At 42.6% G+C, this 20,241-nt stretch overlaps 2 protein-coding genes across 2 annotated transcripts in view; both read left to right on the plus strand.

Annotated features, from left to right (window-relative positions):
* Positions 1–20,102, plus strand: part of LOC147116518 (uncharacterized) — a 40,254-nt gene extending 20,152 nt beyond the window's left edge. Inside the window, exons 7-12 of the mRNA XM_085992051.1 lie at positions 159–1,200; positions 3,324–3,410; positions 5,450–5,533; positions 9,673–9,756; positions 16,505–16,588; positions 20,018–20,102. Coding sequence (XP_085848177.1) covers positions 159–1,200; positions 3,324–3,410; positions 5,450–5,533; positions 9,673–9,756; positions 16,505–16,588; positions 20,018–20,102 — 1,466 coding nt within the window. The remainder of the gene's footprint in view (positions 1–158; positions 1,201–3,323; positions 3,411–5,449; positions 5,534–9,672; positions 9,757–16,504; positions 16,589–20,017) is intronic.
* Positions 16,505–20,241, plus strand: part of plekhf1 (pleckstrin homology and FYVE domain containing 1) — a 47,288-nt gene continuing 43,551 nt past the window's right edge. Inside the window, exons 1-2 of the mRNA XM_085991535.1 lie at positions 16,505–16,588; positions 20,018–20,124. Of these exons, the coding sequence (XP_085847661.1) occupies positions 20,112–20,124 (13 nt within the window). The 5' untranslated portion in view covers positions 16,505–16,588; positions 20,018–20,111. The remainder of the gene's footprint in view (positions 16,589–20,017; positions 20,125–20,241) is intronic.

The following is a 20,241-nucleotide window of genomic DNA, read 5'->3' on the forward strand; positions in this document are numbered from 1 at the left end:
AATTGTTGGCCCGTCCATTGCTCAACACATTAACCATTTGATTGTAAGTATCATAAAGGGAGATCTTGTTTGTGAGGCATCTGTTCTTATTACATCCCGCCCAACCACAATTGATTTAGATAACAAAACATATTTCAATCGATGTGCTGAAATTTTAGGATTTTCCAAAAAGGAAATTGGTGCATACTTTGTGAAGCGCCTCAAGGATAAAAAAGTTGCAGATCATGTCTTTCGAACGGTGAAGAGCATCGATTCCTTGTACGGACTTTGCTATGTTCCTGCATTTTGTGACATCCTGTGCTTCTACCTGCTTAAATCCTTTCACTGTAAAGGCAAGTGGTCTCAGCTGTCTTCCATGCCCAGGACAATCACAGATTTGTTCCTCAGATTCACCAAGTGTTTACTGGTCTGTAATAATGATGAGGAAGAAGACCCTGAATCCTTCTGTATCGAAGATGATGAAGACAAAAATGAAATCATTACATTGGCGCAACTTGCATGGGATGGGGTCATCAATAAAACGATAATATTTTCAGCAAAAGACATTGAAAGGAACATCGCCCAAAACCCCAAGGACACAAAATCCTTCTGGAAGAAAATTCTCACCACACAGAGCCTGAAAATGATGCAATCCCACATATGGCAGTTTTTCCATTTGACACACCAGGAGTTTTTTGCAGCACTCTATTGCATTTCTGCAAATGAGCCTGGTGTGGATCATGTGCACAAAGCCTTCAGTTCAAAGAGCAATGTATTTGAGATTGTACTGAGGTTCACTGCTGGCCTAGTCTCTCGTAGCAACAGAAAACTTGTGAAGCAGTTGGTGCCTGAACATCATCAAGTTAAAGAAAGAGAAGTCTTTGCTGCCATCAAAAATGTTGCTGCTGTTGAAGTTCCAAAGGAAGACATGTTAAGTCCAGAAAATATTGCAAAATATACAGCACACAAAAGACAAAAACTAACAGCCTCTCATTGTCTCTATGAAGCAGCAAATGAAGAATTAACACAACTAGTTGCCTCCCAAACCAGTGACGTCGTAAATTTTTCTTACATCTCTTTGAATGTGACTGACTGCACTGCAATTGCAAACCTTCTTTCTTACCATACAACTATTGAAACGTTGGAATTAGATGGGTGCAAAGCTGGAGCTTCTGGTTTCCAAAGATTGGAGTCTGTTTTCTCAAGAGTCAAAACATTGAGGTATTAAAATGTGGTTTTTGTTACATGAACTAGAAGTACTAGAAATGTTCTGGAATTTGGGTGATTCAGCCACTGTGTCTTTCAAAGATAAATTAAATTCTTGTTAATGAAAATATATTTAATATACATACAGATAACCAGACAGATGAGTCCCACGCCTTGCATTTAGATTATACTGTAAATAATACTCACACTTGCCGATAATAAATATTAAGGTTACTTTTTGGCTTTAAAATTTAGTTGTTTTGCAATTGATACATTTATATTGTGTCTAATATTGTTATCTGTTCTTAATTCATATATTTTTTATTGAACTTTGATTAAAACAGCAAAAACACTGAACATGAAAATATTAATATTTGATTACTATATTAAATTAATTTGTGATTAATCATAGCATTAGAGGAAAATGGTACAATACGGTTGCTAGCAGGCCACATAAAGGCCTTTAGTTTAAAATGCTTATACAGTTGTTGTAGGACTAGTTATTTACTATGACCAATTACTACAAATTTGAGTCTTGCGTCAGATGCTCTCTCGGGTACAGTGGTGCTGGTCAGTCAATATGGTGTCGGCTGTGATTCAGTCAGAAGGTCTTGGGTTTAAGTACCACTCCAGAGACTTGAGCACATAATTTGGGCTGGCATTCCACTGCAGCACTGATGGAGCACTGTCAGAGATGCCGCCTTTTGGATGAGACGTTAAACCAAGGCCCCGTCTGGCCCCTCAGGTGGATGTAAAAGATCTCATGGCACTATTCGAAGAAGAGATGGGGCGATCTCCCTGGTGTGCTGGCCAATATTTATCCCTCAAGCAACATCACTAAAACAAATTATCTGGTCATTATCACATTGTTGTTTGTGGGAGCTTGCTGTGCGCAAGTTGGCTGCCACGTTTCCTACATTACAACAGTGACTACACTCCAAAAGTACTTCTTTGGATTTAAAGCACTAAGGGACGACCTGAGTTCAGGAAATGCGCTATATAAATGCAAGCCTTTCTTTCTTTATCTGGTCGTTATCTCATTGCTGTTCTGGGACCTTGCTGTGTGCAAATTGGCTGCCACGTTTCCCTACATTACAAGAGTGACTACACCTCAAAAGTACTTCATTGGCTGTAAAGCGTTTTGGGACCTTCTGAGGTCATGAAAGGTGCTATATAAACGCAAGTCTTTCAATATAATTAAAAAATAAAAGCTAAGTAAATTCTCTCCATGGGAAAAGTATTTAAGCCCTGAAATTCTATGGGGGTTCTGCCAGTCTCCCTTTGTATATCTACCAGGAGACCAGTGAAGTCCCCAGGGAAATGACATTTCCTGTCTACTTCCACCCCTGGAACATCATCCACTTCCGCCCCATCTCAGCCCATCTGCTGCTAAAACCCTCATTCATGCCTACGTCACCTCTAGATTCCACTATTCCAATGTTCTCCTAGCTAGCCTCCCATTCTTCATCATTCATTAGCCTTCAGCTCAACAAAACTCTTTTGCCTACATCCCAACCTGCACCAAGTCCCGCTCAGCCATCACATCTGTCCTCACCGACCTACATTGGCTCCTGGTCACCCAGTGCTTCAAATTTAAAATTCTCATCCTTTATGTTTAAATTCATCCATAATCTCACCCTTTCTGATTTCTCTAACCTCCTACATGTCTGCCTGAAAACACCATTCCTCTTCCTCTAGCTTCTTGTGCATATCCCCATCCCTTCACCCCACCATTGGCGGATGTGTCTTTAACCACCTAGGCCCCATGTTCTCGAATTCTCTTCCTAAACCCCTCTGCCTTTCCAGCTCCCCATCCTCCTAAAAACCCACTGTTATGACCCAACTTTTGGTCATCCCTCGAATATCTCCATCTTTGGTTCAGCATCTAGTTTTCCTTTGTGCCTCTGTTAAGTGCTTTTGGATATTTTTCTACATTAAAGCTGCTATATAAATGCAAGATGTTGTTGTTAAATAAGAGACAGGAAGAAAGAAATTACACTCTTTAGTATGTGGGAGTATGCTAGCAGAGCTTAAATAGAATAATTATAGTTCAGTAAATGAATACTTCAAAAATACATTCTGCATTCACAGAGGCAGAGCTAAAGAAAAGATAATTATTGTTTTATTTTTATTCACAGTTTAGAGGGAAACATGCTTGAGGATGAAGGCGCTGAGATCCTTGCCAATGCACTCAAAAGTAAAATGTGCAGAATAGAAATCTTAAGGTAAAATTTCCATGTCTGTTCCATTTTTGTACACCACATTGAAACAGATTGTTTTTATTTTAATGGCACAGTAGTTAAATTAAAGATGAGCTATGAGTTTTGGTTAGATACAAAAATATAGAGAAAAAAAATGAAGGTTGATTTGAAAAATATATTTTTTAGAATTTAAAATTTCACAGCTTAAGAGTGACAAATTCAGTAGTGATTATGAGGTCTTTCCTACAACTGTTACCTCATAACAGTGTGATTTTTGATTCCTAACATTTGTACTTTATAGAAACCTGGAAATTGTATCTTACTGGGACCATTTTAAAGATCAAACTGTTAAAAATTATGATTAATATCATTTTCTGTCTTTTATTAATTTTGGGGGTAATATTTGGCTTAAATACTGCATGCTGATGACATAATGGAAATTGAGAGGACTCATTGAAATTACTGCCTCAAAAGATGTGAATTAGCAGAAATGTCGTAATTAATTCTGGGTGTTTCAGTGATTATTATATCATATGTGTATATATTATATATGCTCCCACATGTTGTCTGACATGGTAACTTTTCTAAGCCAGTTTCCTGACAGTATCATCAACATTCACTGTTTAAAGAAGATAGTTATGAAAACAAATCCATGAATGTGCAAGGACAGGTTAATAAACTCCACAGGATGGCAAAGTCAATCATGATTCTGTGTAACCATTGACCAGAAACTTAACTGGACCAGCCACATAAATACTGTGGCAACAAGAGCAGGTCAGAGGCTGGGTATTCTGCGGTGAGTATCTCACCACCTGACTCCCCAAAGCATTTCCACCATCTACAAGGCACAAGTAAGGAGTGTGATGGAACACTCTCCACTTGCCTGGATGAGTGCAGCTCCAACAACATTAAAAAAACTCAACACCATCTAGGACAAAGCAGCCCGCTTGATCGGCACCCCATCCACCACCTTAAACATTCACTCCCTCCACCACCGGCGTACCGTGGCTGCAGTGTGTACCACCTACAAGATGCACTGCAGCAACTCACCAAGGCTTCTTCGGCAGCACCTCCCAAACCCGCGACCTCTTCCACCTAGAAGGACAAGGGCAGCAGGCCCAAGGATGCTCCACCACCTCCAAGTTACCCTCCAAGTCTCACACCATCCTGACTTGGAAATATATCACCGTTCCTTCAAAATCCTGGAACTCCCTTCCTAACAGCACTGTGGGAGTACCTTCACCACACGGACTGCAGCGGTTCAAGAAGGGGGCACACCACCACCAAGGGCAACCAGGGATGAGCAATGAACGTTGGCCTTGCCAGCGATGCCCACATCCCATGAACAAATTTAAAAAGAAAACTGATTTTGTTGATGGGGGACGGGGTATGTGAGTTGTCTAGTTTATTTTTCACATATATTACATCATTCTCTTTTTAGTTGGTTTAAATAATAATCTTGTTTATCAACAGTAAAAATTATTTGAAATGTTATTTGCACACATGGCTGGTTCTAGTGACAAGCAGGGTAATATATTCTACAATAACACACTGTGCAATAAACTCTGCTTAGCACATGAAAATAACTTCTTGCTATTCAGTCTGTTTTAAGAGCCTGTGTTTTCATTTTTTTTAATGCAGTAAATAATTCCCATTATGCCATGCAATGCTGAAAATTAAGCTAATCAGGAATATTTCCAACTCCATTATCATTAACTCATATGCTATAATTGAGATGATGGACTATTGTGTTTGTATATAATATTTGGATATCACTAATTTAAAGTCCAGACATATGGTACAAATAATAGAGTAACCGAATGTCTGGAATCTTCACAGGTTGAAGCATAACTCCATAGGGGAGAAAGGAGCAGCGGAAATAGCTGAAGCTTTGAAAACAAACAGCAGTCTGAAAACATTGGGGTGTGTATTAAACCTGGTTAATTAGAATATTTGTCAAACTTTCAGGAGAATTTATCAATCAATTGATTTAGCTACACTGCCGTCGTGCTGTCTATGATGTTAGTTCCCTTATTTTAACAAGATCACTTTGTATTCACTAGATTAAGGGCAAATGCTGTCAGAGCCAAAGGTGCCTGTTCAATGGCTGAAGCTCTGGAAATCAACACAACATTGAGAGTTTTCGGGTATGTTGTTTTTTTTCCCCTGAATTGTTCTTTTTTTGTAATACTTTGCCATATTACAGAATTTCAGGGCAGCACTGTTTGTGGCTTGCTTTGTAAACCCCATCGTGGCTCCTCATATTGACCAACAGGACCTCTCGTTGCAGCCTGTGCTATACATGCTGAAGTCTTAACATTTAGCTTGTGCATTTTATTATTTGTGTTTTTCAGTAAAACTAAAATCAAAAAAATAAACTTGTATCACCCAGCTGTAACTAGAGACACAATTACATCCCCAAATGTTTAATGAGAGCATTGTGCCTTAGATTTGTTTATAAATATGGCCCAAAACTCCTTGCAAGTTGTGCTGGGCCACCGCCATTTCCTCAATACCTTGTAAGGGACAGAACTTCCTGCAAAGCAAATGACAGCCAGGGACAGAGGCATTGGTGAGCCACCCTAAGCCAGGAGTTCCAGTGTGACCCGGTATATTGGTGGCAGCTGGTATGCAGAGTGGAAACATAAGATTGGCCTCCTTGTCTATATATAGGACTACTGCCAGGGTCAGGGATGAGGGCAGGGTGAATGCCTGAGCAACCTCTTCCCCAAGGACAAACGGGCACCAGAGTTCCTGCCAGGCATGGAGAGGCTGTTGCCGAAGATGTGCCTGGTGGCCCTTATACCCACCTGACCCATGCAAATAAGATTTCATCTGGCTCGCCCTGCAAACACGTGGGATCAGTGCTGGAGGGAATGATCGGTGCGATCCCAGTCTAACCACCAGCATTGCGACCCGAGGAATTTTGGAGCCATGAAACTTTACTCTGCCAACCTTGCGGATCCACTGGAAGTTCTCCTGTGTAAGAATATAAAAACGTACAATAGCATGGAACAAGAAAAGCCATTTGGGTCATCAAACCCATTCCTTCCACAGAACATATACAATTTTCTCTATCAAGACCTTTACCCAATTCTCCTCAATTTATTTCATCTCCGAGGGAAGTTTCTATAAAGTTTCTGCTCCTCCATCCGCCAAGGTAGTCAGGTAAAATCCAAGCTTACAACCTGCATTATTCATCTTTGGTTGGTTTACATGCCTTGACAGTTTCATGGGCCCAGTGGCTCATGAGCTTCGCATGGGATAAGTATTCCAAGAGTTGACATTCTCATTTTGTTTTGATTCAATGTTTGCTTTATTTTTTGCAATTCATGTCAAAAAACATGAAAAGCCCAAAGTGCTAGAATTTACAAAAATGATATGATTTCAGATGTAATAGGAAGTTATGTTTCAGTTGATTGTTTTATCAGTCTTTTGGAGCTGTGTTTTTTGGTAAGGAATTTGTTATTTTCTCCCCTCGCCCTCTGTGATCTCCCTTTACCACACAGCATCCCTGGATGAAAAAATGTGAACTACCTGCTCCAGTTTTCCAGTAATGCTGCTCTTTAGGAAGACTGCAACAGCAACATTAGGTAGTTCTTTCTCTGACCTTTTCCTCTCCTCGTGTGGCCTTAAGTTGGCATGGCTAAGGATGGAAACTCACCACATGAGAGGATGCAGGTGTGAAATCTAGGGCGTAGCACATTAGTGCTCCAAAGCACTGCATCATCATCCCTGGAAAATCCAGCTTTTCTATTTTTTTCCTATTTTCTCCCCTTCTTTCCTGAAGGCACTGCTTCCTGTTGCAGGATGGTTCCATGGGTGCGCTTCTTCATGCACAAGTCTAGATAGTGAGTATTAGCACTTCTGACTGGCCTCCCACACCACATTCTACCCTCTGTAAACTTGAGGTGATCCAAAACTCTGCTGCCCGGGTCCTAACTCGCACCAAGTCCCGTTCATCCATCACTCCTGTGCTCGCTGATCTACACTGGCTCCCGGTGAAGCAACGCCTCAATTTTAAAATTTTCATCCTTGTTTTCAAATCCCTCCATGGCCTCACCTCTCCCTATCTCTGTAACCTTCTCCAGCCCTTCAACCCTCCAAGATCTCTGCGCTCTTCCAATTCTGGCCTCTTGAACATCCCCAATTTTAATCACTCCACCGTTGGTGCCCATCCCTTCAGCTGCCAAAACCCTAAGCTCTGGAATTCCCTCCCTCAACCTCTCTGCATCTCTTCCTCTCTTTCCTCCTTTAAGACGCTCCTTAAAACCTACCTCTTTGACCAAGCTTTTGGTCACCTGCTCTAATATCTCCTTATGTGGTTCAGTGTAAAATTTTGTTTTATAATGCTCCTGTGAAGTGGCTTGGGACATTTTGCTGTGTTAAAGGCGCAATATAAATACAAGTTGTTGTAGCAGGCTTTTCAAACAAAAGGATATCACAAGTGTACCTGAGTCTGATGCTGTCCTCATCCAGTGACTGCACAGCAAGAGTCACTAGTTTGAAATCTAGAGAGAAAGCCTGGCTGTTTTTCCTTTTCCCTCTTTCACCAATGGACACTGAGGCCAACTGTAACACCCCTTCCACCACCTAAAGTCAAATCAGCTAACTAAGTGCAGATTGAAGATAGAACCTGGGAACTTGCTGGTCTGTGTGACTCAGCTCCACACAGCTCAATATATTAAAGCATTAATATATACATAAAAACATTCTTTGTTCCAATCCTACTCAGGTCCCCTCCCTCACCTCTTTTTCCGGTACATTGATGACTGTATCGGTGCCATTTCCTGCTCTCGCCCTGAACTAGAAATTTTCATTCACTTTGCTTCCAATTTCCGCCCTTCCCTCACCTTCACATGGTCCATCTCCGACTCTTCCCCTCCCTTCCTCGACTTCTCTGTCTCCATCTCTGGGGATAGGCTATTGACAAACATTCACTACAAGCCCACTGACTCCCACAGCTACCTGGACTTCACTTCCTCCCACCCCACTTCCTGTAAGGACTCTATTCCATTCTCCCAGTTTCTCAATCTCCGCTGCATCTGCTCTGACGATGCCACCTTCCATACTAGTGCTTCCAACATATCTTCCTTTTTCCTCAACCGAGGATTCCCCTCTACTGTGGTTGACACGGCCCTTGACCATGCCTGTTCTATTTCCTGCACTTCTGCCCTCACCCCTTCCCCTCCCTCCCGGAACCACGATAGGGTTCCCCTTGTCCTCACCTTTCACCCCACCAGCCTCCACATTCAACGGATCATCCTCTGCCATTTCCGCCACCTCCAGCGTGATCCCACCACCAAACACATCTTCCCCTCACCTCCCCTTTCAGCATTCCGAAGGGACTGCTCCCTCCGCGACACCCTGGTCCACTCCTCTATCACCCCCAACACCCCTTCCCCTTCGTCCAGCACCTTCACATGCAAGTGCAGGAGATACAACAAATGCCCTTTTACCTCCTCCCTTCCCACTGTTCAGGGCCCCAAACACTCCTTCCAGGTGAAACAGCGATTTACTTGTACTTCTTGCAATTTAGTATACTGTATTCGCTGCTCACGATGCGGTCCCCTCTACATTGGGGAGACCAAACGCAGATTGGGTGACCGCTTTGTGGAACACCTCCATTCAGTCCGTAAGGGTGACCCGGAGCTTCCAGTTGCCTGTCACTTTAATTCACCGCTCCACTCCCACTCAGACCTCACCGCCCTCGGCCTCTTACACCGTTCCAGTGAAGCTCAACATAAGCTCGAGGAACAGCACTTTATCTTTCGATTAGGCACTTTACAGCCTTCTGGACTCAACATCGAGTTCAACAATATCAGACCATAACCTCTGCCCCTATATTTTTTTTAATTTTTATTTTTATTAATTTGTTTTCTCTCACATGGCAGCTGTCGATCATTCTGCCATTGCCATTTACACTTCATCTAGAGTCATCTTTTGTTTCTTAAATTGTCCCATTACCATCTCCTTTTGCCTTGCACCATCATCCTTTTTGTCTCTTAATCTCTCCTGTCTTCCATCCTATCACAGACCTTCCCTTTTGTTCTTTCCTCCCCTCCCTCCTTTCCTGCCCCTACACTTGCTTAAAAACCTGTTACATCGACAACTTTTTCCAGTTCTGACGAAGGGTCATCGACCTGAAACGTTAACTCAGTTTCGCTCTCCACAGATGCTGCCTGACCTGCTGAGTATTTCCAGCATTTTCTGTTTTTATTTCAGATTTCCAGCATCCGTAATATTTTGCTTTTGTATTAATATATACGTTTTTGTCCTAATTCAGCTTACAATTTAACAAGATCGGGGATGAAGGTGCAATGTACATGGCACAAGCAGTAAAAAGAAATCGCAGCTTGGTTGAATTAAGGTAAGGGTTTAAATCTAAACTCACATATTAAAACTGTCCCCAATCTCACCCCCTCCCCAGGCACACTCACTTCCATAAGAGCTGTTGAGTTAAATTTTACAAACAGGTGTTAGCACTTGCCTGACTTGGTCTGCTGAGCCTAGCTGATTTTTCGCAGTGAGCTTTATTTACATAGTGTGGGCACGCTCCCAGCAGATACTGGACCTGGCATTGGAAGCTATCCAGAGTGGAGCAGGAAATTACATGTAAGCAGCATTTAAGGGAAGCTTATAAGGTGCATTGGGTAAATTTAAAAGGATGCAGACAATTGAAGTTAAGTGGCTGCACATGAAAGAAAAAAGTTATAAGTAGGGATTCAATTATCTGCCAGAGTTGTGACTTCCATAGGTCCTCTTTTGCACCTCTCTTCTGCCCTCATAATTCTATTGCAAGCTGTCCTAAAATAAAGCTGACCTTTTTGATTCACTTTTCCCCTCCATCTCTACTCTTGACGACCCTGGTAATTAACCTCCCTCCATTGCACCATTCTGTTATCCCTGCTAGATCTGTTGGATCTTCCACTCTCTGGATTCCAATATGACTTGTGATGCTGATAATATCCCTCCTATCTCCCTCAAGACTTGTGCCTCCAAACTCACCCTTGTTCTATAACATCTCAATTTCTCTTACTCCCAGTTCACCTTTACTTCTTGGAAATTTTCTCGTGTTCATCCTATTCCTCAGATAAGCAATGACTCTTATCTTTCCAAGTACTGTACTACCCTCTTGCCTTTACCGCTGTACTTTCTAAGGCTGTATAAGCTGTTGTTCATTCTCAAATTATCCATTACTTTGAAAGTTTCAGACTAATCTTTAACAATATGGTTTTCAACATGTCTGGACATCTCCAAAACTTTTGACCAGGTGCACTTCTAAGTTACAATCATATGGCTTCCCATCAAAGCTAATTTTTTGGCTAGCTAGTTTCCTCTCAAATCATTCCATATGTGCAATAGTTGATGGCTTATTGTCTAACTCCTTTTTCCATTAACGCAGGGGTTCTCCAGAGCTCTGTCCTCTCTGCTACTCAATTCCTTTTTCATATTAATGATCCTTACAGTCATCATTCAATCATATCCACTTTTCAGCTGATGATTCCACTCTGTTATTCATCAACCTCCTTCAGGTTGGATTTGGATACTGTTGAGGGGGATGACTTACCAGAGGAAGGCAGCAGCAGCCAACTTCCCGGCACCAGGGGTGCTTCTGCTGCTCAGGAAGGGAGGAAAAAGAGTGGGAGAGCAATAGTGGTAGGGGATTCTATCGTAAGGGGAACAGATAGGCGTTTCTGTGGCCGTAGACGTGACTCCAGGATGGTTTGTTGCCTCCCTGGTGCCAGGGTCAATGATGTCACTGAACGGCTGCAGGGCATTCTGAAGGGGGAGGGTGAACAGTCACAGGTCGTGGTTCACATTGGGACCAATGACATGGGTAGGAAGAGGGATGAGGTCCTGCAGCAAGAATTTAGGGAGCTAGGTAGCAGATTAAAGAGCAGGACCTCAAAGGTTGTAATCTCTGGATTACTCCCGGTGCCACATGCTAGTGAGTATAGGAATAGGAGGATAGAGCAGATGAATGCGTGGCTAAAGGGATGGTGCAGGAGGGAGGGCTTTAGTTTCCTGGATCACTGGGCCTGCTTCTGGGGAAGGTGGGACTTGTACAAGTCGGACGGGTTGCACCTGAACCAGAGCAGGACAAATATCCTTGCGGGGAGGTTTGCTAGCACTGTTCGGGGGGGTTTAAACTAAAATGGCAGGGGGTTGGGAACCTGAGCAGGGAGACAGAGGAAAGGGAAACAGGGATAAAAGCAAAAGATAGGAAGGAGAAAAACAAAAGTGGCAGTCAGAGAAATCAACGGTTTAAATCAAACGTGGCCACAGTAAATAATAATTCTAATAGGTCTAAGAGCGTTAAAAAAACAAGCCTGAAGGCTTTGGCCTAGAAATTCAGTGGGCTGCGCCACCAGTTTGCGCCCAAAGTGGGCACTCAGTGGCTTTAGCGCCACTGGCCACACCTACCGCGATATTTAGCGGGGCGCTAATGGCGGCGTTAGCCTGTAGCGCTGCGCCGCCACTGTCATCGGTGTGCGCAGCGCCCCGCTCCCGCCCCGATGACCATATTTGGTCGCGCCCGCCTCTTTAGCGCCGGTCGCAACTAGTGACCGGTTCACAGGGGCCTACCTGTGGCGGTAGTGGCGCTAGTTAAGGTGGAGGTGCGGGCGGCCGCTCTTTCGACGGCCGCCTGCCAGCACCTCCGTCCCCAGCCTCCTAAACCCCCCCCCCCCCCCCGCGGCATTGCCGGCTGTTTCCCGAGAGCCCGGCACTTCTCCTTGGTGCCGGGCTCATTTGCCGGCACTCGCGAGCGGGGCTCGCGCTGTTGCAGGCACCTCCCCCTTAACAGTGGGAGGAAGGCCTGCAGTACCGCAGCGTGCCGTGCCGCAGCGTGTGGCGCTGCGGCCCTTAGCGCGCCGATATTCAGGGTGAGCGCCCCAAGCGGGGCGCGGGAAGCCTCGAGTAGCGGCCCGCTTCCATTTGGGGCGCAGAAACTGAATATCCGGATGGCGCAAGTGGCTCCGCTCACAGCGGTAATTCCGGCGCCCAAACGGCGCCCAACTGAATTTTTAGCCCATTGTGTCTTAATGCGAGGAGCATTTGTAATAAGGTGGACGAATTGGCTGTGCAAATAGAGGTAAACGAATATGATTTGGTTGGGATTACGGAAACGTGACTCAAGGATGGCCAAGACTGGGAACTCAACATCCAGGGGTATTCGATATTCAGGAAAGATAGGCAAAAAGGAAAGGGAGGTGGGGTAGCATTACTGGTTAAAGAAGGGATTAATACAATTGTAATGAAGGATATTAGCTCTGATGATGTGGAATCTGTATGGGTAGAATTGAGAAATACTAAGGGGAAAAAAACATTAGTGGGAGTGGTATATAGACCATAGAGGGATGGCATTAAAAGGGAAATTAAAGAAGCGTGCAATAAGGGCACAGCAGTCATCATGGGTGACTTTAATCTACATATAGATTGGGCCAACCAAATTAGTAACAACACTGTGGAGGAATTATTCCTGGAGTGTGTACGGGATGGTTTCCTGGACCAATATGTCGAGGAACCAACCAGAGATCAGGCCATCTTAGACTGGGTATTATGTAACGAGAAAGGATTAATTAGCAATCTTGTTGTACAAGGCCCCTTGGGTCTGAGCGATCATAATATGATCAAATTCTTCATTAAGATGGAGAATGAAGTAGTTGACTCAGAGACTAGGGTCCTCAATTTAAATAAAGGAAACTACGATGGTCTGAGGAGCGAGTTGGGTAGGATTGATTGGGGAATGGCACTCAAAGGGTTGATGGTGGATAGGCAATGGCAAACATTCAAAGACCGAATGGATGAGCTACAGAATTTGTTCATCCCAGTTTGGCATAAAAATAAAACAAAAAAGGTGACTCAACCGTGGCTAACAAGGGAAATTAGGGATAGCATAAGATCCAAGGAGACGACATATAAATTGGCCAGAAAAAGCAATAATCCTGAGGATTGGGAGCAGTTTAGGATTCAACAAAGGAGGACAAAGGAATTAATTAAGAAAGGGAAAATAGAATATGAGAGTAAGCTAGCAGGGAACATAAAAACTGACTGTAAAAGCTTTTATAGATATGTGAAGAGAAAAAGATTGGTGAAGTCAAGCGTAGGTCCCTTACAGTCAGAATCAGGGGAATTTATCATGGGAAACAAAGAAATGGCAGACCAACTAAATTCATACTTTGGTTCTGTCTTCACAAAGGAGGACACAAATAACCTCCCAGAGATGCCGGGGAACATAGGGCCTGATGAAAGGGTGGAACTGAAAGAAATCAGTATTTGTAGGGAAATGGTGTTAGGAAAATTGATGGGACTGAAGGCCGATAAATCCCCAGGGCCTGATAATCTACATCCCAGGGTACTTAAGGAAGTGGCCCTAGAAATAGTAGATGCATTGCTGGTCATCTTCCAGAACTCGATAGACTCTGGAACAGTACCCATGGATTGGAGGGTAGCTAATGTTACCCCACTATTCAAAAAAGGTGGTAGCGAAAAAGCGGGGAATTATAGACCGGTAAGCCTGACATCGGTAATGGGGAAAATGCTAGAATCTATTATAAAAGATGTAATAGCAGAGCACTTGGTAAGCAGTGACAGGATCGGACAAAGTCAACATGGATTTACAAAAGGTAAATCATGCTTGACTAATCTACTGGAATTTTTTGAGGATGTAACTGGTAAAATAGATAAGGGAGAACCAGTGGATGTGGTGTATTTGGACTTTCAGAAGGCTTTCGATAAGGACCCACATAAGAGATTAGCGTGCAAAATTAAGGCACATGGGATTGGGGGCAAGGTATTGACTTGGATAGAGAACTGGTTGGCGGACAGAAAGCAAAGAGCTGGAATAAACAGGTCGTTTTCCGAGTGGCAGGCAGTGACTAGTGGGGTACCGCAAGGATCGGTCCTAGGATCCCAGCTGTTCACAATATATATTAATGATCTGGACGAGGGAATTGGATGTAATATCTCCACATTTGCAGACGACACAAAGCTGGGTGGGAGGGTAAGCTGTGAGGAGGATGTTGTGAAACTCCAGTACGATTTGTACAGATTGGGTGATTGGGCAGAAACATGGCAAATGCACTATAATGTGGATAAATGTGAGGTTATCCACTTTGGTGGCAAAAACAGGAAGGCAGATTATTATTTGAATGGCAATAGATTGGGAGAAGGGGAAGTGCAAAGAGACCTGGGTGTTCTTGTGCACCAGTCGCTGAAGGTAAGCATGCAGGTGCAGCAGGTGGTTAAGAAGGCAAATGGTATGTTGGCCTTCGTAGCAAGAGGGTTCGAGTACAGGAACAAGGATGTCTTGCTACAGTTGTACAGGGCCTTGGTGAGACTGCACCTTGAGTATTGTGTGCAGTTTTGGTCGCCTTACCTGAGGAAGGACGTTCTTGCCATGGAAGGACTGCAGCGAAGATTCACCAGGCTGATACCTGGGATGGCAGGAATGACGTATGAGGAGAGATTGTGTCGATTAGGATTATACTCACTGGAGTTTAGAAGATTGAGAGGGGATCTCATCGAAACCTATAAAATTCTGTCAGGCCTGGACAGACTAGATGCAGGAAGGATGTTTATGATGGCCGGGGAGTCCAGAACCAGGGGTCATAGTCTAAGGATAAGGGGTAAGCCATTTAGGACTGAAATGAGGAGGAATTTCTTCACCCAGAGAGTGGTGAACCTGTGGAATTCTCTGCCACAGAGGGCGGTGGAGGCCAGTTCATTAAATATATTCAAAAAAGTGTTGGATATATTTCTTAAGGCTAAAGGGATCAAGGGATATGGGGAGAAGGCAGGGACAGGTTACTGAATTTGGATGATCAGCCATGATCTCATTGAATGGCGGAGCAGGCTCGAAGGGCCAAATGGCCTACTCCTATCTTCTATGTTTCTAAGTCCTCAGTAATAAGAGCCCTCTTTTATCAACATTCGTGGCCTTAATATCTCCTCTGACCTCAAATGGAACTCCCACATCTTATCCATTGCTAAAGATGCCTCCACGAGGTTTGGGATCCACTTTCATGCTAAATACTTGTTCTCCTCTCAAAATTCCTTAACTCTCTTTAAAGCTTAAGTCCACTTGAATATTACTCCCATATTTGGGGAGGCTTTTCTAATAACTTTCTCTCATTCCATATCGTCTGATAGGCGATCTATTTCTCATCTCAAACCTCTATTCTATCTATTTCTGTTGTGACTTATTTTTTCTCTGTGTGTTTTATCAATACTATTATGATCAGTGTTTCTCTGAATTTTCCTTTCTTGTTCCTCCTAACCTCCAGATATGCTGTTCTTTACACTCTCTCCCTACTCAGAACCTCACTGTGTTAGAATCAAGGCCCACCACATAGTCTCCCAATCTAACTCATTCCTTCACTGGACCATAAGACTGCGGAGATCCTTACCATCCATTCAGTATGTCCTTCCTCTTACTATCCTCAGCCTTTTAAGATTCAAGTTTGGCATCAGCTAATTATTACTTCTTGGTTTACCTCACCACCCCTTTTACTCTTTGCAACTTGGAAGTGTCCTGCACTATGGACTTAGCCTTTCAAATTGGTTTCTCAATTTATTTTATTTTTAATTTAAAGACAGATTTTAATGGCAGACAGCTCGTACACTCACTCAATCCCGCAACTCTCTTGGATGGGAAATCACTACTTTTATTGACAACCTGTTAAGTTACTAATACAGCCATGTGCGTATTGATTACTGTTCTTATAATTAAACTTAAATATCTCTTTTCAGCATGTTTTAACATTGTTCACCTTGTGGAGTGTCCTTAGTGAAGTAGTTTAATTAATTAAAAGAGTTAATTACTAACTTATGAATAAGTGCTACGTTTCAGGCTCTATTGTTTAATCTTGGACAAAACTATTAATGCGTTCATTTTCACTTTTATATCATTTTCAGTTAAACAATGGAAGTAATTGTTCATTGTACCTGTACATTATTATGAGAAGTGCTCCTTTAAAACAAAAGTGTTGCGTTGTTTTGTGTTCAATATATATTCTATAATTCAGATCCTTCATATTTAAAGGATTTCATTTTACATTTTACCTGTACTGTGTTGGTAACTGAGTAATAAAATGGACAATGCTTGTTTGCAGACTTGGAGACAATGATATCACTGAAAAGGGAAGTGATTACTTTAGAAGTGCTTTAGAAGTGAATGGCACACTTGAAGAGTTGTGGTAAGAATTTTGTTTTAATTGTACATGTGTTTAAAAAGTTGTTTATTTAGAATTTATTGGTACATTACGATCATATACACAAGGCAGACTTTTTATTGGAAAGGTGCATTTTTTAAATGAGTAGATTTCAACTCTAAAACATCAGTCTCATGTGTCTGATCACAGGATCTGTGAACTCACCTCTAAAGGAAGTAAAACTAACACATGTCCATGTCATACTAATTTGACTTTTGTATTATTAAGAATAAAATACTACACATTGTGAGAAGGAATTAAAGTTCCTTATGTAAAATGCTACTGATTTAAAAGGGAAAGTGTAAGAAATTAGTAAGTATGTTGTTTATCTTACTTAACAGTGCAAATAATTTAAGATTTCCAAATAATTTAAGATTTCCAATCAGTGGTATTTGAAAATAAGTAATGATTAATTTCAGCATGCCAAAAAAATCGTAATGTAATAATCCTGCCTGTAATGAAAACTTCTGCTAATGTTAGATATCAACTAATAAGATGCATTTATTCTGTGAATTGTTCATTTCAAAATCACCTCAAATATCTAGCAAAATAATTAAACTATTATGATATTTCATAACACAGTACTGCTCAGGCTCCTATGACCTTGCTCGCAGTGAGTCAGAGGAAATGGTATATCTTTTAGCTGTGCTTGTTGTAACAGACTGAGAGAACTTACTGCACCCACCTCAAGGAAATAGAAATAACGGACGCCCTTGCCGTATTAGTGCAGATCTTTCTCTTACTGCACTTTAGTTGGATGGAAGATTGAGCAAACCCCTGTTTGGTATAAAAATAAATTAAAAAAGGTGACTCAACCGTGGCTAACAAGGGAAATTAGGGATAGCATAAGATCCAAGGAGAGGACATATAAATTGGCCAGAAAAAGCAATAATCCTGAGGATTGGGAGCAGCAATGGAGGACAAAGGGATTAATTAAGAGGGGGGAAATAGAGTATGAGAGTAAGCTTGCAGGGAGCATAAAAACTGACTGTAAAAGCTTCTATAGATATGTGAAGAGAAAAAGATTGGTGAAGTCAAGCGTAGGTCCCGTGCAGTCAGAATCAGGGGAATTTATCATGGAGAACAAAGAAATGGCAGACCAATTAAATACATACTTTGGTTCTGTCTTCACAAAGGAGGACACAAATAACCTCCCAGAGATGTCGGGGAACATAGGGTCTGATGAAAGGGAGGAACTGAATGAAATCAGTATTTGTAGGGAAATGGTGTTAGGGAAATTGACGCGATTGAAGGCCGATAAATCCCCAGGGCCTGATAATCTACATCCTAGGGTACTTAAGGAAGTGGCCCTAGAAATAGTAGATGCATTGCTGGTCATCTTCCAAAATTCTATAGACTCTGGAACAGTTCCCATGGATTGGCGGATAGCTAATGTAACCCCACTATTTAAAATGTGGTAGAGAGAAAATGGGGAATTATAGACCGGTAAGCCGGACATCGGTAGTGGGGAAAATGCTCGAGTCCATTATAAAAGATGTAACAGCAGAGTACTTGGAAAACAGTGACAGGATCGGACAAAGTCAACATGGATTTACAAAAGGTAAATCATGCTTGACTAATCTACTGGAATTTTTTGAGGATGTAACTGGTAGAATAGATAAGGGAGAACCAGTGGATGTGGTGTATTTGGACTTTCAGAAGGCTTTCGATAAGGTCACGCATAAGAGATTGGCGTGCAAAGTTAAAGCATATGGGATTGGGGGTAAGGTACTGACTTGGATAGAGAACTGGTTGGCAGACAGGAAGCAAAGAGTTGGAATAAACGGGTATTTTTCCGAGTGGCAGGCAGTGACTAGTGGGGTACCGCAAGGATCGGTGCTAGGACCCCAGCTATTCACAATATATATAAATGATCTAGACAAGGAAACTAGATGTAATATCTCCACGTTTGCAGACGACACAAAGCTGGGTGGGTGTGTGTACTGTGAGGAGGATGCAGAGAAACTCCAGTATGATTTGGACAGGTTGGGTGATTGGGCAGATGCATGGCAGATGCAGTATAATGTGGATAAATGCGAGGTTATCCACTTTGGTGTCAAAAACAGAAAGGCAGACTATTATCTGAATGGCAATAGATTGGGAGAAGGGGAAGTTCAACGAGACCTGGGTGTCCTTGTGCACCAGTCACTGAAGGTAAGCATGCAGGTGCAGCAGGCGGTGAAGAAGGCAAGTGGTATGTTGGCCTTCATAGCGAAAGGGTTTGAGTACAGGAGCAAGGATGTCCTGCTGCAGTTGTACAGGGCCTTGGTGAGACCACACCTTGAGTACTGTGTGCAGTTTTGGTCGCCTTATCTGAGGAAGGATGTTCTTGCCATGGAAGGAGTTCAGCGAAGATTCACAAGGCTGATCCCTGGGATGGCAGGAATGACATATGAGGAGAGATTGGGTCGATTGGGCTTATACTCGCTGGAGTTTAGAAGAATGAGAGGGGATCTCATCGAAACTTATAAAATTCTGACAGGTCTGGACAAACTAGATGCACGTAGAATGTTCCCGATGGTCGGAGAGTCCAGAACCAGGGGTCATAGTCTAAGGATAAGGGGTAAGCCATTTAGGACAGAGATGAGGAAGAATTTCTTCACCCAGAGAGTGGTGAACCTGTGGAATTCTCTACCACAGAAGGCGGTTGAGGCCAAGTCTTTAAATATATTCAAGGAGTTAGATATATTTCTTAGAGCTAAAGGTATCAAGGGATATGGGGAGAAGGCAGGTACGGGGTACTGAGTTTGGATGATCAGCCATGATCTCATCGAATGGCAGAGCAGGCTCGAGGGGCCGAATGGCCTACTCCTGCTCCTATCTTCTATGTTTCTATGTTCCCGATGGCGGAGGAGTCCAGAACCAGAGATTACAGTCTAAGGATAAGGGGTAAGCCATTTAGGACAGAGATGAGGAGGAATTTCTTCACCCAGAGAGTGGTGAACCTGTGGAATTCTCTACCACAGAAGGCAGTTGAGGCCAATTCATTAAATATATTCAAGAAGGAGTTAGATATATTTCTCAAGGCTAAAGGGATATGGGGAGAAAGCAGGGACAGGGTACTGAATTTGGATGATCAGCCATGATCTCATTAAATGGCAGAACAGGCTCGAGGGGCCGAATGGCCTACTCCTGCTCCCATCTTCAATGTTTCTATGTTTCCATTATGTATGTGAGATCCCACCCCTGATTTTCCTTTATGCATTCACTGCAACCTTTACACCCAAGTACACTTTTGTTTTTTTTAAAGAGGTTACAGCACCCCACCCCCCTCTGGAGGAAGTAGGAACAGCTGTTACAAAATGACCCTTGATTTCAATATTCTGGGGTCTGACAGTTTTACCAATGCAAGGATTTTAATACATAGTTTTTGTGTTCTCACTTCTGAAAATCTTTAACTTTTTTTTCTTTTAGGATTCTGGTGAATAAAATATCAAATGATGGAAAGGAAAGATTGAAAAATGGCCGTCATAAAAACCCAAATCTTCGACTGAATTAATTTCAGAAAATGAAGTGTATAGGTATGTATATTACACAGATGTACAGCTGAAGATAAAAGTTTCTGCTGTAGGTTTATGTTGTGAGCACCAGAACAGCATGGTTGCTAAGTAAAGCCCAGCCCATAAAGACATAATTGT

This window comes from Somniosus microcephalus, chromosome 6, assembly GCF_052327205.1.
Source record: "Somniosus microcephalus isolate GS21.2 chromosome 6, FLI_Smic_1.0, whole genome shotgun sequence".
Classification (NCBI taxonomy): domain Eukaryota; kingdom Metazoa; phylum Chordata; class Chondrichthyes; order Squaliformes; family Somniosidae; genus Somniosus; species Somniosus microcephalus.